The 15279-nt window shown below is 46.8% G+C and overlaps 1 protein-coding gene across 2 annotated transcripts in view; it reads right to left on the bottom strand.

The window, feature by feature from the left end:
* The window catches only part of LOC308307028 (complement C3-like), a 72635-nt gene that overhangs the window by 7505 nt on the left and 49851 nt on the right, over positions 1-15279 (bottom strand). The window contains exons 42-44 of one of the 2 annotated variants that reach the window (XR_013963195.1): positions 14959-15122; positions 7166-7310; positions 1309-1447 (exon numbers count right to left, since the gene is read on the bottom strand). Coding sequence is in view for 1 of the 2 variants with exons in the window: in XM_080752120.1 (XP_080608246.1) it covers positions 1310-1447; positions 14959-15122 (302 nt within the window). In the remaining variant the exon portion in view is untranslated. Of the gene's footprint in view, positions 1-1308; positions 1448-7165; positions 7311-14958; positions 15123-15279 lie in introns of those variants that run through there. The other variant, XM_080752120.1, reaches the window with a different exon arrangement.

Genomic DNA, 15279 nt, shown 5'->3' with positions numbered 1-15279 from the left:
CAAACTTAGGGGGACTATCAAATAAAATACACTTTATATAGAACTTTTACAGAAGGCAGTTCCATATTTAGACAGGTGTGAGCTTTATTAAGCACGTTGTTTGTGAAATCTGAATGTTGGTGTAGTTGTAGGGGGATAAATATGTCGCTTTGCCCGAACCCGTGTAAACCCGGGAACACGATGGTCAGGGTTAGGTCTCTACAACCACGCGTGAGCTACTAAGGGCTAAAATTGCTTTGGGAAACCAGGCCAATGACAGTGGGAAAGGATAACCGATTCGGTGGCATTTCACTTTGCAAAGGGTGCAGTAAGAGTGGGAACATAATTAAACATTGTGGACACCTCAATGTTGAATTGGATGAAATCATTTTGACAAATAATATCTCGCAGCAACGTATTCAGTGATTCATCAGTGATTCACATCAGTGGTAATTCTGTAGATATATTCATAGTAGTGATTCACATCAGTGGTCATTCTGTAGATATATTCATGGAAGTGATTCAGACGGTAATGTGTAGATAGATTCATAGCAGTGATTCACATCAGTGGTAATTCTGTAGATATATTCATAGTAGCGATTTAGATGGTAATGTCTAGATAGATACATAGCAGTGATTCACATCAGTGGTAATTCTGTAGATATATTCATAGTAGTGACTAGTGATTCAGATGGTAATGTGTAGATATATTCATAGCAATGATTCAGATCAGTGGTAATGTGTAGATAGATTCATACCAATGATTCAGATCAGTGGTAATGTGTAGATAGATTCATACCAATGATTCAGATCAGTGGTAATGTGTAGATAGATACGTACCAGTGATTCAGATCAGTGGTAATGTGTAGATAGATTCATACCAGTGATTCAGATCAGTGGTAATGTGTAGATAGATTCATACCAGTGATTCAGATCAGTGGTAATGTGTAGATATATTCATAGCAGTGATTCAGATGGTAATGTGTAGATATATTCATACCAGTGATTCAGATCAGTGGTAATGTGTAGATAGATTCATAGCAGTGATTCAGATCAGTGGTAATGTGTAGATAGATTCATAGCAGTGATTCAGATCAGTGGTAATGTGTAGATAGATTCATAGCAGTGATTCAGATCAGTGGTAATGTGTAGATAGATTCATAGCAGTGATTCACATCAGTGGTAATTCTGTAGATATATGCATACCAGTGATTCAGATCAGTGGTAATGTGTAGATATATGCATACCAGTGATTGAGATCAGTGGTAATGTGTAGATAGATTCATACCAGTGATTCAGATCAGATGGTAATGTGTAGATAGATACGTACCCTCTCTAGTGCGGCCCCATCCAGAGACCACACACTCCTCACCATCAGAGAAGAGCTGGTTTGGCAGACAGGCAGTTTTAACATAGAAGGTTTCCATGGCACAGAGAGGAGCCTTGGTGACGTTCAACTCAAGCAAAGCTGACACACAGAAAGGTACATGATTAGCATCTCTGACTATTAGTCAGGCATGTCATATGGACATGATAGCTCAGTTGGTGATACAAGCACAACATTTGGCACAGGTGATTATCAACCTCAGGCCAGAAAGAATTCCTACATTTTCAAGATGGCCGGCAGACAGTGTTCAAAACGGCTGTAACTGGGCTTATACATTTTAGACCATATCACTTTGCTGGGGATGTAACACTGGTGAAAACATGGCTGAGCATGATGGTGTGTTGAGGGAATTTGTGCAGTGGAGCAAGACCAACCATCTCCGGCTTAATGCTAGCAAGACCAAGGAGATGGTCGCGGACGTTCGTACGTCTAATCGTGTACCCCCGGTTGTTGCATAGCACTGCTGCTGCTACCACGCTGCAGTACACACACAAGTGCCACACTTGTTGCTTGCAGGTAGCTGTGCTGTTGCCCACCGCTTGGAGAGGGTGCCTAACTTGGCTGAGTATTTCTGGCTGTTTCTGCTATTTTACTATCGCTCAATTCATATTCTTAGCTGCCAAACTAAGAAGCTGTGTTATTGGCCAGGTTGTATGGGAAGTTTGAGATTGTTATTCTGGTAATCGCTGAATTCTAAACTGCTGTTTCAAGGTTCAGATTGCTTGCTATCGTTGCTGGTGCCTAGCTGATTTCTGTACTTTCAGTTGTTTGTTGCTAAAGCTATTTCAAAGGTGCTACAGGCTTGCTAAAGTTGCTAAAGGTAAACTCAGTATCATAGAAGTTGGCTGTGGCTACGGGCTAAATGCTAACTTATTTCGTGCCCTGGTGGGCCTATACTGGGCTACCATGAGTTAAAGTAATCTCAGTTGTTGGGTTTGTCGATATGTCAGTGCTTTGCAACGGCGCGGGCCGTATCAGCTAGCGCGGAACAACAGGTTTAATGTACAGTCAGCTAGGAGCTAGGTGGCTATTGCTAGCCGGCTATTTCGGTAAGGATGCTGTTAGCTGGTAAATCAATGTGCTAGCCATGTCGAGGCATAGAGCGGCGGCCCGCGTGAAAACATGGCCCCGTAGCAAGTAATGAATCACGCTAGGAGGATTCAGTTTGTAGGTTGCAGGTGTCTGTAAACGGCAGCGTTCACCTAGCTCTGAGCTAGCCGAGTCACGTCAAGCGGTGATTTACGGCATGACGTTCGGCAGCGAATACTAAGCGCTGCGTGTGGGAAATGTAGTTCTCTATCATGCCAAGCCTCTGCGTCGTGCTAGTAGCAAGATTCGTATGAATTATTAGTCACGTCAGGCCAGGAGGAAGCTTTCGATTCAAGCTTCGCTCGCAGCATGCTTAATCTAGTTAGTATGGGGCCTATATTGCTTCTGCCTCGCCTCGGGTTATGTGTATGTTTTCCTCTTTTTGCACTGTCTGGCCGTCTTAACAGCTGCTGCTTATGAGGGCTAGTTGCTATACCATAGCAGCTAAATGGTTTCTGTCGCTTCTTGGACCACAGTAGGGCTGCTGCCAGTTACCGTGGCGTAGAAGCCCTCGCGGGATGAATTATTAAATACAGTAATCGCCTCTTTGAGAAGCCTATAAAGGATGTCTGTCTGCGTGGGCTCCTGAGAGGAGGAAACCCGCAAGCTCATAGGTGCCACAGTTTACGTGCAACAATGTTTTGCTTCCGCTAACGCAAGTCGTGCCTGTCTGTCCTGACGTCACCAGTTGAACTCGCTAGTGCATGCAGGGAATCGTAGTCTTCTCTATATGCTCGGTAGCTCCAGCTAAATATTCTCTTCTGCTACGGTAGGAGCCATCGTTCATTCCAGCCACGAGCTGTCTGTTGATGGTCGGCTAGCTTGCAACTCAGAACTCATGTAGCTAAAGAGGTTTGCTAACGTTCCGTAATGACTCTTCAAGCTGCCTATTCCATGGGGGTTGCGTGTGTCCGTGGTCAGCAGCTACCTAGCATACAGGCTAGCAGAGGGTAACGTCACGAAGCGAAGGGTGGCGCACGGTCTGCGCATTCTGAGCACATGGGTAATGTGGCTCTCTCTAGCATTTAACCTCCAGGTCATCTGGTCCGTTACGATTCTTTTTCGTTATTATATTATTTTGTGTGCACGCGCAGTTCATAGGGCAGGGATGCGCATGTATTATCAATGTCTATGCTTCGCTTGTGCGCACTGTACAAGCTTAGCATACAGGCTTCGTTTGCTGTTCATGAGGATTTTGCCTGGTCTCGGTTAATGCTAGCTTTGCCCAAGCTGCGGCTGCCTGCTGGCATAGCAGCTGATGATGGTTGCCGATGCTACTCTGGTGAAAACGCTAACATCTGTTTATGTTTGCAGCTCGGGCCAGAAACTGCCGCGTGTCTGTTGGCATCAGGGCGGCGTCGAGTGTGGCAGCGTTGAAGTCATTGGATACTATCCTCTATCGAGCTGCCGTATTGTTTCAATCTAAGGTTATAGTTCTGGGTCTCTGCGTATCGCACTGTATGTCCTTGCGGTGTTTCCGTAGCTGCGGCACTCGAGCTAATAATTACAGCTAAGGCTACTGCTAGTGAAAAATGACGAGTTGTTTATCTTTACAATCACATTAAAGCGGCCACAGGACTGTTGCATCATGTTCACCATTGCAGCTCCAGGATAAAGGCTGATAACGCCATGCTTTCTTTTCAGCTCAGGCTAAAGTGCTACATGTCTGTTGCTGCAGCTCACGCCAAGCGAATACTTGTTGGTTGCTAACATTCTGTTTGTTATTTCAGCGCCAAGCCGGAGTGGCTGCAGGCCCACTGCTACGTAATCAGGTTATCATGGCAGCTTTAGGCTAAAGCTGCTACATGTTCCACTAAATCGCGTTTTTCTTTATAGCTTCGGGCCACGGCTGCTACATGTTGCTGCTAACATCATGTTTGTCCTTTCAGCTTCTTGCCGGAGCCGCTGCATAGCGGCTGCTACAGCATGCCATCATTGCAGCGTCGCGCTGCAGCGGCTGAGTGTTTTCTGCTAACATGTTTATCTTTATAGTTTCGTCCACTACTGCATAATTCCATGAGACCAGTCAGGAGTCGGTTAGCACTGGAGAGGGCATTGCTACTACAGCTTCCGCTACTTCTGCCGATACCATGAGCTGCCAGCCTGCCCGCCCGCCCTCCCGCCCGCATGCCTGCCCGCCTGCACGCGCCATATTCAGCAGACGGAAGTGGCCTACCGCCAGCCCGCCGCCGCCTGCCTTCCCGCCCGCCTGCCTTCCCACCTGCCTGTCGGCCCTCCCGTCCGGCTGCCCGCTCGCCCGCTACAGCATCTGTTAATGCTATTACTGCTGCTACCATGAGCATGATCCAGCGCTGCGTCGTGCTGGAAGCCTGTGGTGCCGGCCCATCTTCCGGAGGCGCTGTCAGGCTGCGACCGCCGTCGCCACCGCCAGGTCACAAGGGAACATGGGAAGCTGCAGTTCCAGCACCAGCGGTGGGAACTCCATTCCTCTCGCCAGCTGCAGCTTTCCCAGATGCCCTGAGGAGCCACACTCTAGCAGGTAAATAGCAACGCATTTGCTTGTTCGATTCTGTGAGCGTTCAGCCGCTCTCTAAGCTTGCTAATAATAGGCAACCATTATAGTTACATAGCAGCGACTTACTTGTACTGAATGTTGGGATTTAGCCGCTCTCTAGGCTTGCATAGCTTGCCTTTAAAGGTCAAGACGGGTATCTCGTGGAGATTCTCATATGTGCAGCAGCAGACTCTGCAGCAGAGCGCTCCGTGGGCTGCGAAAATGTTCTCTGTGATCCTAAAAGTCAGCGACCTTAGGCGTGGTTTCCTTGTTATGGTCAGCTAAAGCTAAGATGGTAATTTCTGCGGCAAGCACATGCGGTCACCAAGGCCAGGCTTATGATGCGACTAGCACATGGCCTCTGAAGATTGCAGCTCGCAGTTTAAGCAGGGAAGGTACACCAGTGTCAGTCGCAGAACTAACTCTCCCTTCTGTCCTTTCATGTCCATGCTGAACACCGGGCTGTCTGCCCGACGTCCTTGTCTCACGACCCCCGGAGAGAGCTGCCAGATTTGCGGCCTGCCCCTCTTCACTCTGCATTCTCTCCGGATCGGAGCAGCCACACCACCAGCACTTCTGGTGCCCGCAGCTAACTCAAGATCCTGCACGCCAAGCTATCAAGCACACACAACACAGGACTGACCGAAGCGTAATGGTTCCAAGCTGGAGTTGGACGCGTTTCAGTTAACGCTTCTGCTGCTGATGCTAATAGTGCTGCAGGCACTATTAACAGGGTTGTTCCATAGGGTTCATTTTGCTGCTTCTGCTGCGTTACTCGGGGCACGCGCCCCTGATAGGTTGCATGTTTTATTTGCTGCTTCTGTTGCGTTACTCGGGGCACGCGCCCCTATCATGCAAAAGCTAGGTGGTTGCTGGGGTGTTAGTTAGGTAGGATGTGAAGCTGTATGGCGCTGTAGTTATATGAATTAAAGGTTTCATCGCTGCTTCTGGTTCTGCTGTCTATATATATATACGTCCATGTTGCTGCTCCCGCTTTTCTCTAGGGTGTTTTAGTATGGCTTCAGTCAGATTGCAGTATATCGTTATAGTCAGCAGTACCACCTTCCTCACCGTTGGTTCGGTCTGCCAGCTGCTAACATTCTTAATTATTAAATTGCTTTAGCAGTACTTATAGCGTTTTTGGCAAGCTGCCAATATCATTGCTTAGTATTTTGCCTTAGTAATATTCGCTCTGCCAGATGCTAATATGCTTAATTATTATTTTTGCGTTAGCAGGAAAGGCAGTTCATAGTTTGCCCCGCAGTAATGATAACTTAATTGCTAGAGTCACAGCAGAGCTGCCTTCCTCGCAGTTGGCTAGCACTGGCATGGGATTCTGAGATTTTGGCGTGCTTTGGGGGTTTGTAGTTTTGGGGGGTATCGGGCCAGGGCTCGCTGTAACTAAATTATGCCCTCGATGCTCATGGTAACATGAGGATCGTGGGTTCAGCGAGCCATGGCCCGAGGCAGAACCCCATGCCAAACCATGCTAACTTAGGCTATAGATTCTATGCTGTCTTATAGTAGAGCTAAGGTAGGCTGCCAATACTATGCGCTTAGATATAGGCTTAGATTCTATGCTGTCTCTATAGTAGGGTGCTCAATATGCCATGCTGTGTGATGCTTGCTTTCTGCCTTCATTCTGGTCAATAAAGTATATCTTAACCCAAGTGATCGTCTCCTGAAATAGTGCGACGATTCGTAAGGATCAAAGCTAGTTCAGGGGGCGGTCCCAAGGGAGCGCGCGCGCGGAGGGGGGTGGGTCACTAGGTCCTGCCCCCCCCTTACCCATAGTTCTTAGGGAAGTCAGATGGTGGGACTCAGTCTTGTTGCATAGCATGCATGCAAGTGGCTAATAATATCTAAATAATATATATCGTCTTTTTTAGACACAATAAGCCCATTCCCATGAAGCACCGCAATCTTTCGTGGCCTGATGTGAGTTATGGGGGCTGGTGTAAAGAGTAATAAAGACGTCTAAAACGACATATTAGCCTCATGCCCCCACCCACTGAAATCAAAAAACTAGAATTGCTAAAGCAATAGAAAACAGTAAATGAAAACATATTAACACTCATATTTTATTTTTTCTAATTACAATCTAAAATATGAACCCTTGTTGTAAAAAAAAAAAAGAAGTTGTCCTTTAAAACATGAGTGAACAACACAGGTCAGTCAATGTTTCTTCTGTTTACCTCATCTTCCTGCTGCCCCGCGGTCAGCGGTCAGCAAGGTGGCCAAGCCGCGGAGAAGGTCACGTTCATCTTCGTTCAGCTCCAAAGGACAGAGGAACTGAAAGACTGGCTGGCTGTGACCCATCTGATCATCAGCGACCACTTCCTGTACACAGCAAAATGATATGGGTAGGAAAACTAGGAATACCTTAGAAATAGCGTTTTTTTTTTCTTTTTTCTTTTTTTTTTTTTTTTATGGGGGTCCCTGGCACAAAACGTATTTACAGATGGCGGTCTGCATCCAAATACATTGATATAAGAGTTTGAGAACCACTGGCCTAACTATCTCGTACTGGTGATCAGGGTGTCGCACCAAATTCTGGGCCCTGGGTACAAGGATTCACTGCGGGCCCCCACACAATTATTTTGTGCTTTAAAGTTGTACTATGTAACTTTTTTTATAAAACAAATCTTAAAATTCTCCTAAATGATGCGAAGGAGTGTAATGACGTAGCGAGTTCGGGGGAGTGTTCTGGAGGTTGCGTGCGCTCACGTGGTCGGGACCTGCGCGTCCCGCCCCCTATACAATATATAGGTAGACCTGCCTGTAGGTAAGGTATTGTTGCGCAAGCTACTGCTGCTGCTACGCATGGCTGTCTCGAGGGGCTACTGGTTGTTTGTGCTGCTGACTTCTGCTTGGATCATGTCTTTCGCGTCTTTAGCCGCTGTCTACGCTAGGATCAAGGGATTCAAGGCAAGGTTGTATGGGAAAAACTTTGGGATTGTGGATTTGGGTAGACAATGCTGTGTTCTAGTACTGCTTCAACAAGTGTGTGGGTCTCCGCTAATGTTGCTAATTCCCAGCTGAATTCTGCAGTGCAGTGCTGCTGATCCTTGCGGCAGTTGTTGTCGTGGCTAGGCTAATTTAGTGTGTTTGTGCTGTTGTTGTTGTTGCTTAGCTAACTTAATTGTGCCTTTGTAAGCCATTGCTCTTCTTGTTTCGGCTGCTCACTATTGCTAAAGCGCATTTTTAGCTGCTGTGATCAAGGCAAGGCTTATGGCATAACTGTTGGGTTTGTTGTTTGTAGTAAACACGGCTGAGGTCTACTTCTAACTACTGTTTCATCAAGGTAATGTTGCCCATTCCAGCGATTTTTGCATACTACAGATCAAGATGGAAGTAGTTGTGGCTACTGGCTAATGCTAAAATAACTTCATTGTGCTTGGCTTGCTTGCGACCGTTCGCTATAAAGGTAAACTCAGTTGGTTGTGCTTATCGGGAACAGTGGTGTGTCGTCGACGGAGCTAGCCGTATCTGCTACTGTTGAGCAGCGTTCCTTTCTTCAGTCAGCCAAGGGCTAGCTTTGCTTGTTGTTAGCCGGCTAGCTTCTAACTTCTGTAAGGATAGCTGTTAGCTGGTAAAACAGCTTGCTAGCCATGTTCTAGGCACAAGTATGGCCCCGTGTGAAAACGTTGCCAATATTAACAGTAATGTCTCATGTCAGGAGGAATAAATTAATATGTAGGTTGCGCGTGTCAGTAAGCGGCATATTATAACTCTATGAATCTACCTAGCAGAGCTTTACGTCTTCACGGAGGAGGTTTACGGTAGCACATACTAAGCGCTGCGTGTGGGAAATGTAGTTCTCTATCATGCCAAGCCTCGGCGTTGTGCTAGAAGTAATAGTCGTATGAACTACACGTCGGGCCAGGAGGAAAGCATGCGATTCAGGCTTCGTCGCAGCGTGCTTAATCTAGTTAGTATCTGGGGCCTATATTGCTTCTGCCTCTCCTTGGGTTATGTGTATGTTTTGCACTGTCTGGCCCTCGCGGGATGAATGATTAAAACATTAATCGCCGCTCGCTATTATAACTCTATGGCCGCTCGTTTGAGAAGCTATAAAGGATGTCTGTCTGCGCGGGCTCCTGGGAGGAGGAACCCGCTAGCTCATAGGTGCCATAGTTTACGTGCGATCAATGTTTTGCTTCCGCTAACGCAAGTCGTGCCTGTCTGACCTGACGTCACCAGTTGAGTCGCTAGTGCATGCAGGGAAACGTAGTCTACTCTAAAGCTAACCATTCTCTTCAGTTTTCAGCATCCATCAGCTGCAGCTCATCAGCTTTTTTCTTCGCATCGCAGGCTATTAGTTAAAGTTGATAAGTTCTAAGTTGTCAGTTGTGCTGCTATATTAAATGCTAAATAAATACGCCAATTGTTGCTGCTGCCGCAGTCGGATACCGTCATGTCTCCGTGGTTTCGGCGGAGGCTAGCTCTACTCAAGCTGCTAATGCTGCTGTTATGGCTGCTAATAATTACAACTGACGCTTCTGCTTGTAGGATGCTGACATCATGTTATCTGTGCAGTTCATGCTCAGTGCCACGTGTCTGATACTAACATTATTTGTATCATTACAGCTCCTGGCTAAAGCACTTCTGGTCCGCTGCAATCGTTACTGCTTCATGTTAAAGCTGCTACCAGTGTATCAGAAGTAAAAGTGATTTAATTTAAATGTCGTTTCAAACTAAGGTTATAGTATTGGGTCACATAGCACACTTTATGTTTTCTTACAGCTCATGCTAAAGCTAATACATGTTGGTTGCTAACATCCTGTTTATTATTTCAGCTCAAGGCCGGAGCGGCTGCAGGCCCACGGCTTCGGCATCAGGTTATCATGGCAGCTTTATGCTAAAGCGGCTACATGTTCCACTAATCATGTTTTACTTTATAGCTTCTCGCTGCGGCTGCTACATGTCTGCTGCTAACATTTCTATATTTTCAGCTCGTGCTGGAGTGGCTGCATAGCTGCTACTGCAGCAGCTAACATAATCTTTATCACTGCAGATCCATGCCGGAGCTGTGGCAGGCCCGCTACTACAGCAGCATTTTGATCATTGCAGCTTCTGGCTAATCTCCTACAGCTTCTGGCTAAGCTCCTACAGGTTCCGCTAACAGTGCGTTTTTCTTCATAGCTTCTTGCTTCGGCTGCCACATGCCTGCTAACAGGTTTTCAGATTCGGGCTGGAGCTGATGCATGGCTGTCGCTACAGCATGTTTGCCATTGCAGCGTCGTGCTGCAGTGGCTGCGTTGTCTATTAACATGTTATCTTTATAGCTTCGTCCACGGCTGTAGAATACCATGAGGCCAGTCAGGAGTCGATTAGCACTGCAGAGGGCTTTGCTTCTACAGCATCGGCCAACCCAAGCAAGGCGGCCGTCACGCCTGCCAGCCCACCCGCCGCCTGCCTGCTGCCCGCTAGCCCGCCGCCTGCCTGCTGCCCGCGAGCCCACCCGCCAGCCCGCTGCCCGTGAGCCCACCCGCCTGCCCGCCGTGTCGTGCTAGAAGCTCATGGGGCGCAGGCTCGTCTTCCGGAGGCGCAACACGCCGACGCCGCCATCATGCCGCAAAGGAACCTGGGAACTGCAGTTCCAGCACCAGTGGCGGGAACTCCATTCCTCTCACCAGCAACAGCTATCCTAGAAGCACTGCGGAGCCAGACTCTAGCAGGTAAATAGCAGCGCATTTGCTTGTTCGGTGCTGTTGGGGTTTCAGTCGCTTTAAGCTTGGAAACAATAGGTAGCCTTAGTAAATAGCAGCACATTAGCTTGGTTGGTATATTGGCTTGGCCGCTCTTGCATTGCTTGACTTAAAAGTCAAGATGTGGTTTTGTTGAGTTTCTTATATTACGCATCAGCAGACTCTGGAGCAGAACTAATTCACTTTTCCGTCCTTTATTTCCATGCTGAAACATCCGCCTGATGTCTGCCCCCGGCACCCATGACACGAGCCTGGTACGGCATAAAACCGAGAGCTGCGGCCTGCCCAACCAGCTGCCCACCTGCACGCCGCCCCCCACCCGGCTACCCGTCCACCCGCATAGCTCTCTCGCTGGACCGGGGCAGTGACAACAGCAGCGCTCCGGGTGCTGTCATCAACCAGGAATCCTCTAGCCGCCGGGCATCGGCAGCTATGTCCGTTACGTCAGACTCGGCAATCTGAAATCCAGCACACCCAGCTACCAATGAGCATCAAGCCATGCAACTCGGGACTGAGCGGCTGTGCTACTAGCTCAGGTTTCATAAGGTTACATTATGCCGTTCTGCTTCGGCGTGTACCCGATATGTTTGTGTGTTTATTTGCCGCTGCGCTTCACATGCCTAATATGCAAAGCAAGTTGTTTGCTGGGGTGTCTTTTTAGGTTAATGGCTGCCTCTCTGCTGCGCTTCACATGCATTTTAATATGCAAGCCAAGGTGTCTTTTAGGTTAGATGGGTAAGTTTAACAGTATAAACCAGTGTTATACGCAGTTGCTCCTGCTCAGTATAGCATCGCTAAAATGACACCTACCTTCATTGTTGGTTGGCTGTTGCTAATATTAATACACTTCAGTACTACTGTGTATTTCTATCGCGTTTGCCCATTCTAGTATAGCATAGCGCTCGAGTTCTAGTGTTGATCGGCGTATCTACACTTTAGTTGCCTCCTGCCCACCGCAGTAATCGCTAAATTGCAGCAGTGCTACCTTCTTCGCCGTTGGTTGGCCTTTGGCAAGCTGCTAATATTAATAAATGTCAGTACTACAGCGTATTTCATTTGCTGTCCATTCTAGTATACGTTTTTATGAATAGTTGCATTGCTCTGCCGCACTCCATTTTCTCTGCAAAGCAAGGTGGTTGCTGGGGTGTCCCTTTAGGTAGGATGTTCTGAGCTGTCCCGCCGCCGTTACTTTAATAACTGAGCTTGGCCTTTCCAGAGTATTGTTTTAGGTAGTTATATAGTTCAGTGCCTCCTGCTCACAGTAAGCGCTAAAAGTACAGCTGCGCCACCTTCCTCACCGTTGGTTGGTCTTTGCACGCTGTTAGTATTCATTAATTCCAGTATTACTGCATATTCATCTGGTATCGCTCTAGAGTATTAAGGTTAGGCAGTTGGTGTAGTTATGCTTAGCACTAGTCGCCTATTTACAGCAGAGCAACCTTCACCGTTGGTTGGCATTGGCAGTGGATTCTTAGCTTTTGCTTGTGTTGGGGGTTGTTGTTTTGGGGGGTCTCGGGTAATTGCCTGCAGAGATATGTTAAGCCCACGACGTACACAGCCATACATGTACTTCGCCGTACATGGTACACGTGTGATCGTGGGCCTGCAGGAAATGACCCGAATACAGAATCCATCGCCAAGTTATGCTCCTGCCTAAGTTGCCATAGATGCTGTTCTTATTCCTAGGCTGTTGGTATGCTGCGGCCTTAGTATAGTATCACAGTATACATGTCATGCATTTGTCGCTCTCCTGCTGCCGTTAGTATGCCTAGTGTATGCTGCTGCCTTTATGTATCGTGCTGCTGCCTTCATATCTTGCTGATGTTTATATGCTATGTTGCTGCTGCCATTCTTGTCAATAAAGTATAATCTAACCTAAAGAACGCTCCCCTGAAATGATGCGAAGGAGTGTAATGACGAAGCGAGTTCGGGGGAGTGTTCTGGAGGTTGCGTGCGCTCACGTGGTCGGGACCTGCGCGTCCCGCCCCCTATACAATATATAGGTAGACCTGCCTGTAGGTAAGGTATTGTTGCGCAAGCTACTGCCCCGCCACCACCCCAGCTCCACCGTAGGTTCTGTGTTAGACCCCGCGGGGGGTCTCGGGTAATTGCCTGCAGAGATATGTTAAGCCCACGACGTACACAGCCATACATGTACTTCGCCGTACATGGTACACGTGTGATCGTGGGCCTGCAGGAAATGACCCGAATACAGAATCCATCGCCAAGTTATGCTCCTGCCTAAGTTGCCATAGATGCTGTTCTTATTCCTAGGCTGTTGGTATGCTGCGGCCTTAGTATAGTATCACAGTATACATGTCATGCATTTGTCGCTCTCCTGCTGCCGTTAGTATGCCTAGTGTATGCTGCTGCCTTTATGTATCGTGCTGCTGCCTTCATATCTTGCTGATGTTTATATGCTATGTTGCTGCTGCCATTCTTGTCAATAAAGTATAATCTAACCTAAAGAACGCTCCCCTGAACTACAAATTCCTAGGAATGCACCTGAACAGCTCGTTGGGCTGGTCTGACAACGCTGAGGCGATTCACAGCAAGGGGAAGAGCAGGCTGTTCCTCCTGAGAAGACTTAGATTGTTTGGCAGGATGCTTCAGCTGGACTCCATCTTGAATAACTCCCACTCCCACCCCCTCTACCCTGAGATCTTCGGTGACTGGAGTAAGAGAGGAAACAACCGTTTCCGCTACCCAGGTCGCAGGTGCGAGACTAGGAAAGTCCTTTGTGCCGGCTGCTCTAAAGCTATACAACGAGACACACAATGGTCGCTTGCCAAGGCCAAATTGTCCTAGGATAACGTAGGCAACTGTTACCTAACTCAACTGGAACAATATCTGTACTGACTCTGACCTCTGACTACTTTCCCAGGGAGGGTTGCTTGTGGCGTCTTGCTGCGTCACCCTTTCTTGCTTTTCTAATGTTTTACTTTTTTTATTCTTGATTTATTTGCACTGACTATGGACACTTATTGTTTGGCCCTGCACTTTTGGGTTGTGTTGGTAGTACTATTGCTGTGTTGGCTCAAGTTCAAGGTTCAAGGTTTACTTTATTGTCTTTTGTACAGGTAGGCCTACATAAGAGTAAAATGTGTTTTTGTTTGGCATCCTTCTCAGACAATGCAGTGGCATATCTATCCAGAGACATGGCAGTGAGATACTTGTGTTGCACTGACTAGCATTGACTGTTATGAACATGAGGGAGAAAGCAAAGATGTACAGCCCCAGCTAAGTGATACAGTTTAAAACGTACAGGCCCAGTTACAGCCGTTTTGAACACTAGCGGCCATCTTGAAAATGTAGGAATTCTGCATGGCCTGGGGTTTCAATGAGGATCATATCTCTGCTGTCGGGCCGAAACCTCCTAACTCCAAAATGTTCATTTTCGGGAAAATGAGCTCAAGTGGAGTTAGGAGGTTTTGACCGAAGGGCTTTTTACTACTTTTCAATGGTTCAATATTATTTTAACCAACACACAAACGTAAAGGGTGTTCAATAGCACATATTTCAAAAAAATCGGGTGGAGTTAGCTGATTTGGCAGAAAGTGTGGAGTTAGGAGGTTGTTCAATAGCCCTGATTTATGCCCAAAAAAAATCTAAAACCTCAAAAATGGAGCTAAGAGGTTTTGGCCAGACAGTGACGATATGAAGGTCATTGAAAAATGTCTTCTTTTATGTCAATAAATGATTCAGAATGCAAACTGGCTTGACAGTTCAACATGCTGTGTCAGTGCAGTGGTGTAAAGTAACTAAGTACATTTACTTAAGTAATGTACTTAAGTACACTTTTGAGCTATTTGTACTTTACTATAGTTCCAATTTCCAATACTTTTACTTCTACTCCACTACATCTCGGTTCCAAATATTGTACTTTTACTCCACTACAATTTTTGAAAACTTTAGTTACTAGTTACTTTGCAGATATACATTATAATATTATAAAACATGCATGGACCACTTTAGCCCTATTTCATAAGTTGGCTATTAGAAAATAGCAGATCTACAAGCTCACAACGCGTCGCATTGCGACGCGTTGTGAGCTTGTAGATCTGCTATTTTCAAACATTTAGTACTTTTACTTTTGGTACTTAAGTACATTTTGATGCCAATACTTTCATACTTTTACTCAAGTACATTTTGAATTCTGGACTTTTACTTGTAACGGAGTACATCTACAGTGCAGTATTGATACTTTTAATTAAGTACAAAATGTGTGTACTTTTTCCACCACTGGTCAGTCAGTAACATAATGTAAATCCACTCACCAACATCATTACGGAGAGCGATGAGCCGCCCATCAGGGGTCTTTGATTCCCGGTAATCAGGGTGAACGATGGCTCTCCCCACAGGGAGGAACTGGTCAAACACTTCCTTATTCATAAGGTACACTCCCCCCAAGACCACCTGCATTTCCTTGGATCTGCTACCACTGGGTGAAAAAGGGTCGTTTAGCCACATTAATGGTGCGGGTAAACGCGTTTTTTGTTTTGTTGACATCTGACTTTATTAATGCCGGAAATGTATCCAGAAAGTGTCATGTCTGTGCCAATGCTGCAAAGAGGCAAACTCACAATAGACCCCTCCCA

Source organism: Nannobrachium achirus (genome assembly GCF_963921795.1).
Source record: "Nannobrachium achirus genome assembly, chromosome: 21".
NCBI classification, from domain to species: Eukaryota; Metazoa; Chordata; class Actinopteri; order Myctophiformes; family Myctophidae; genus Nannobrachium; species Nannobrachium achirus.
This window is presented reverse-complemented; position numbering and strand designations above follow the sequence as displayed.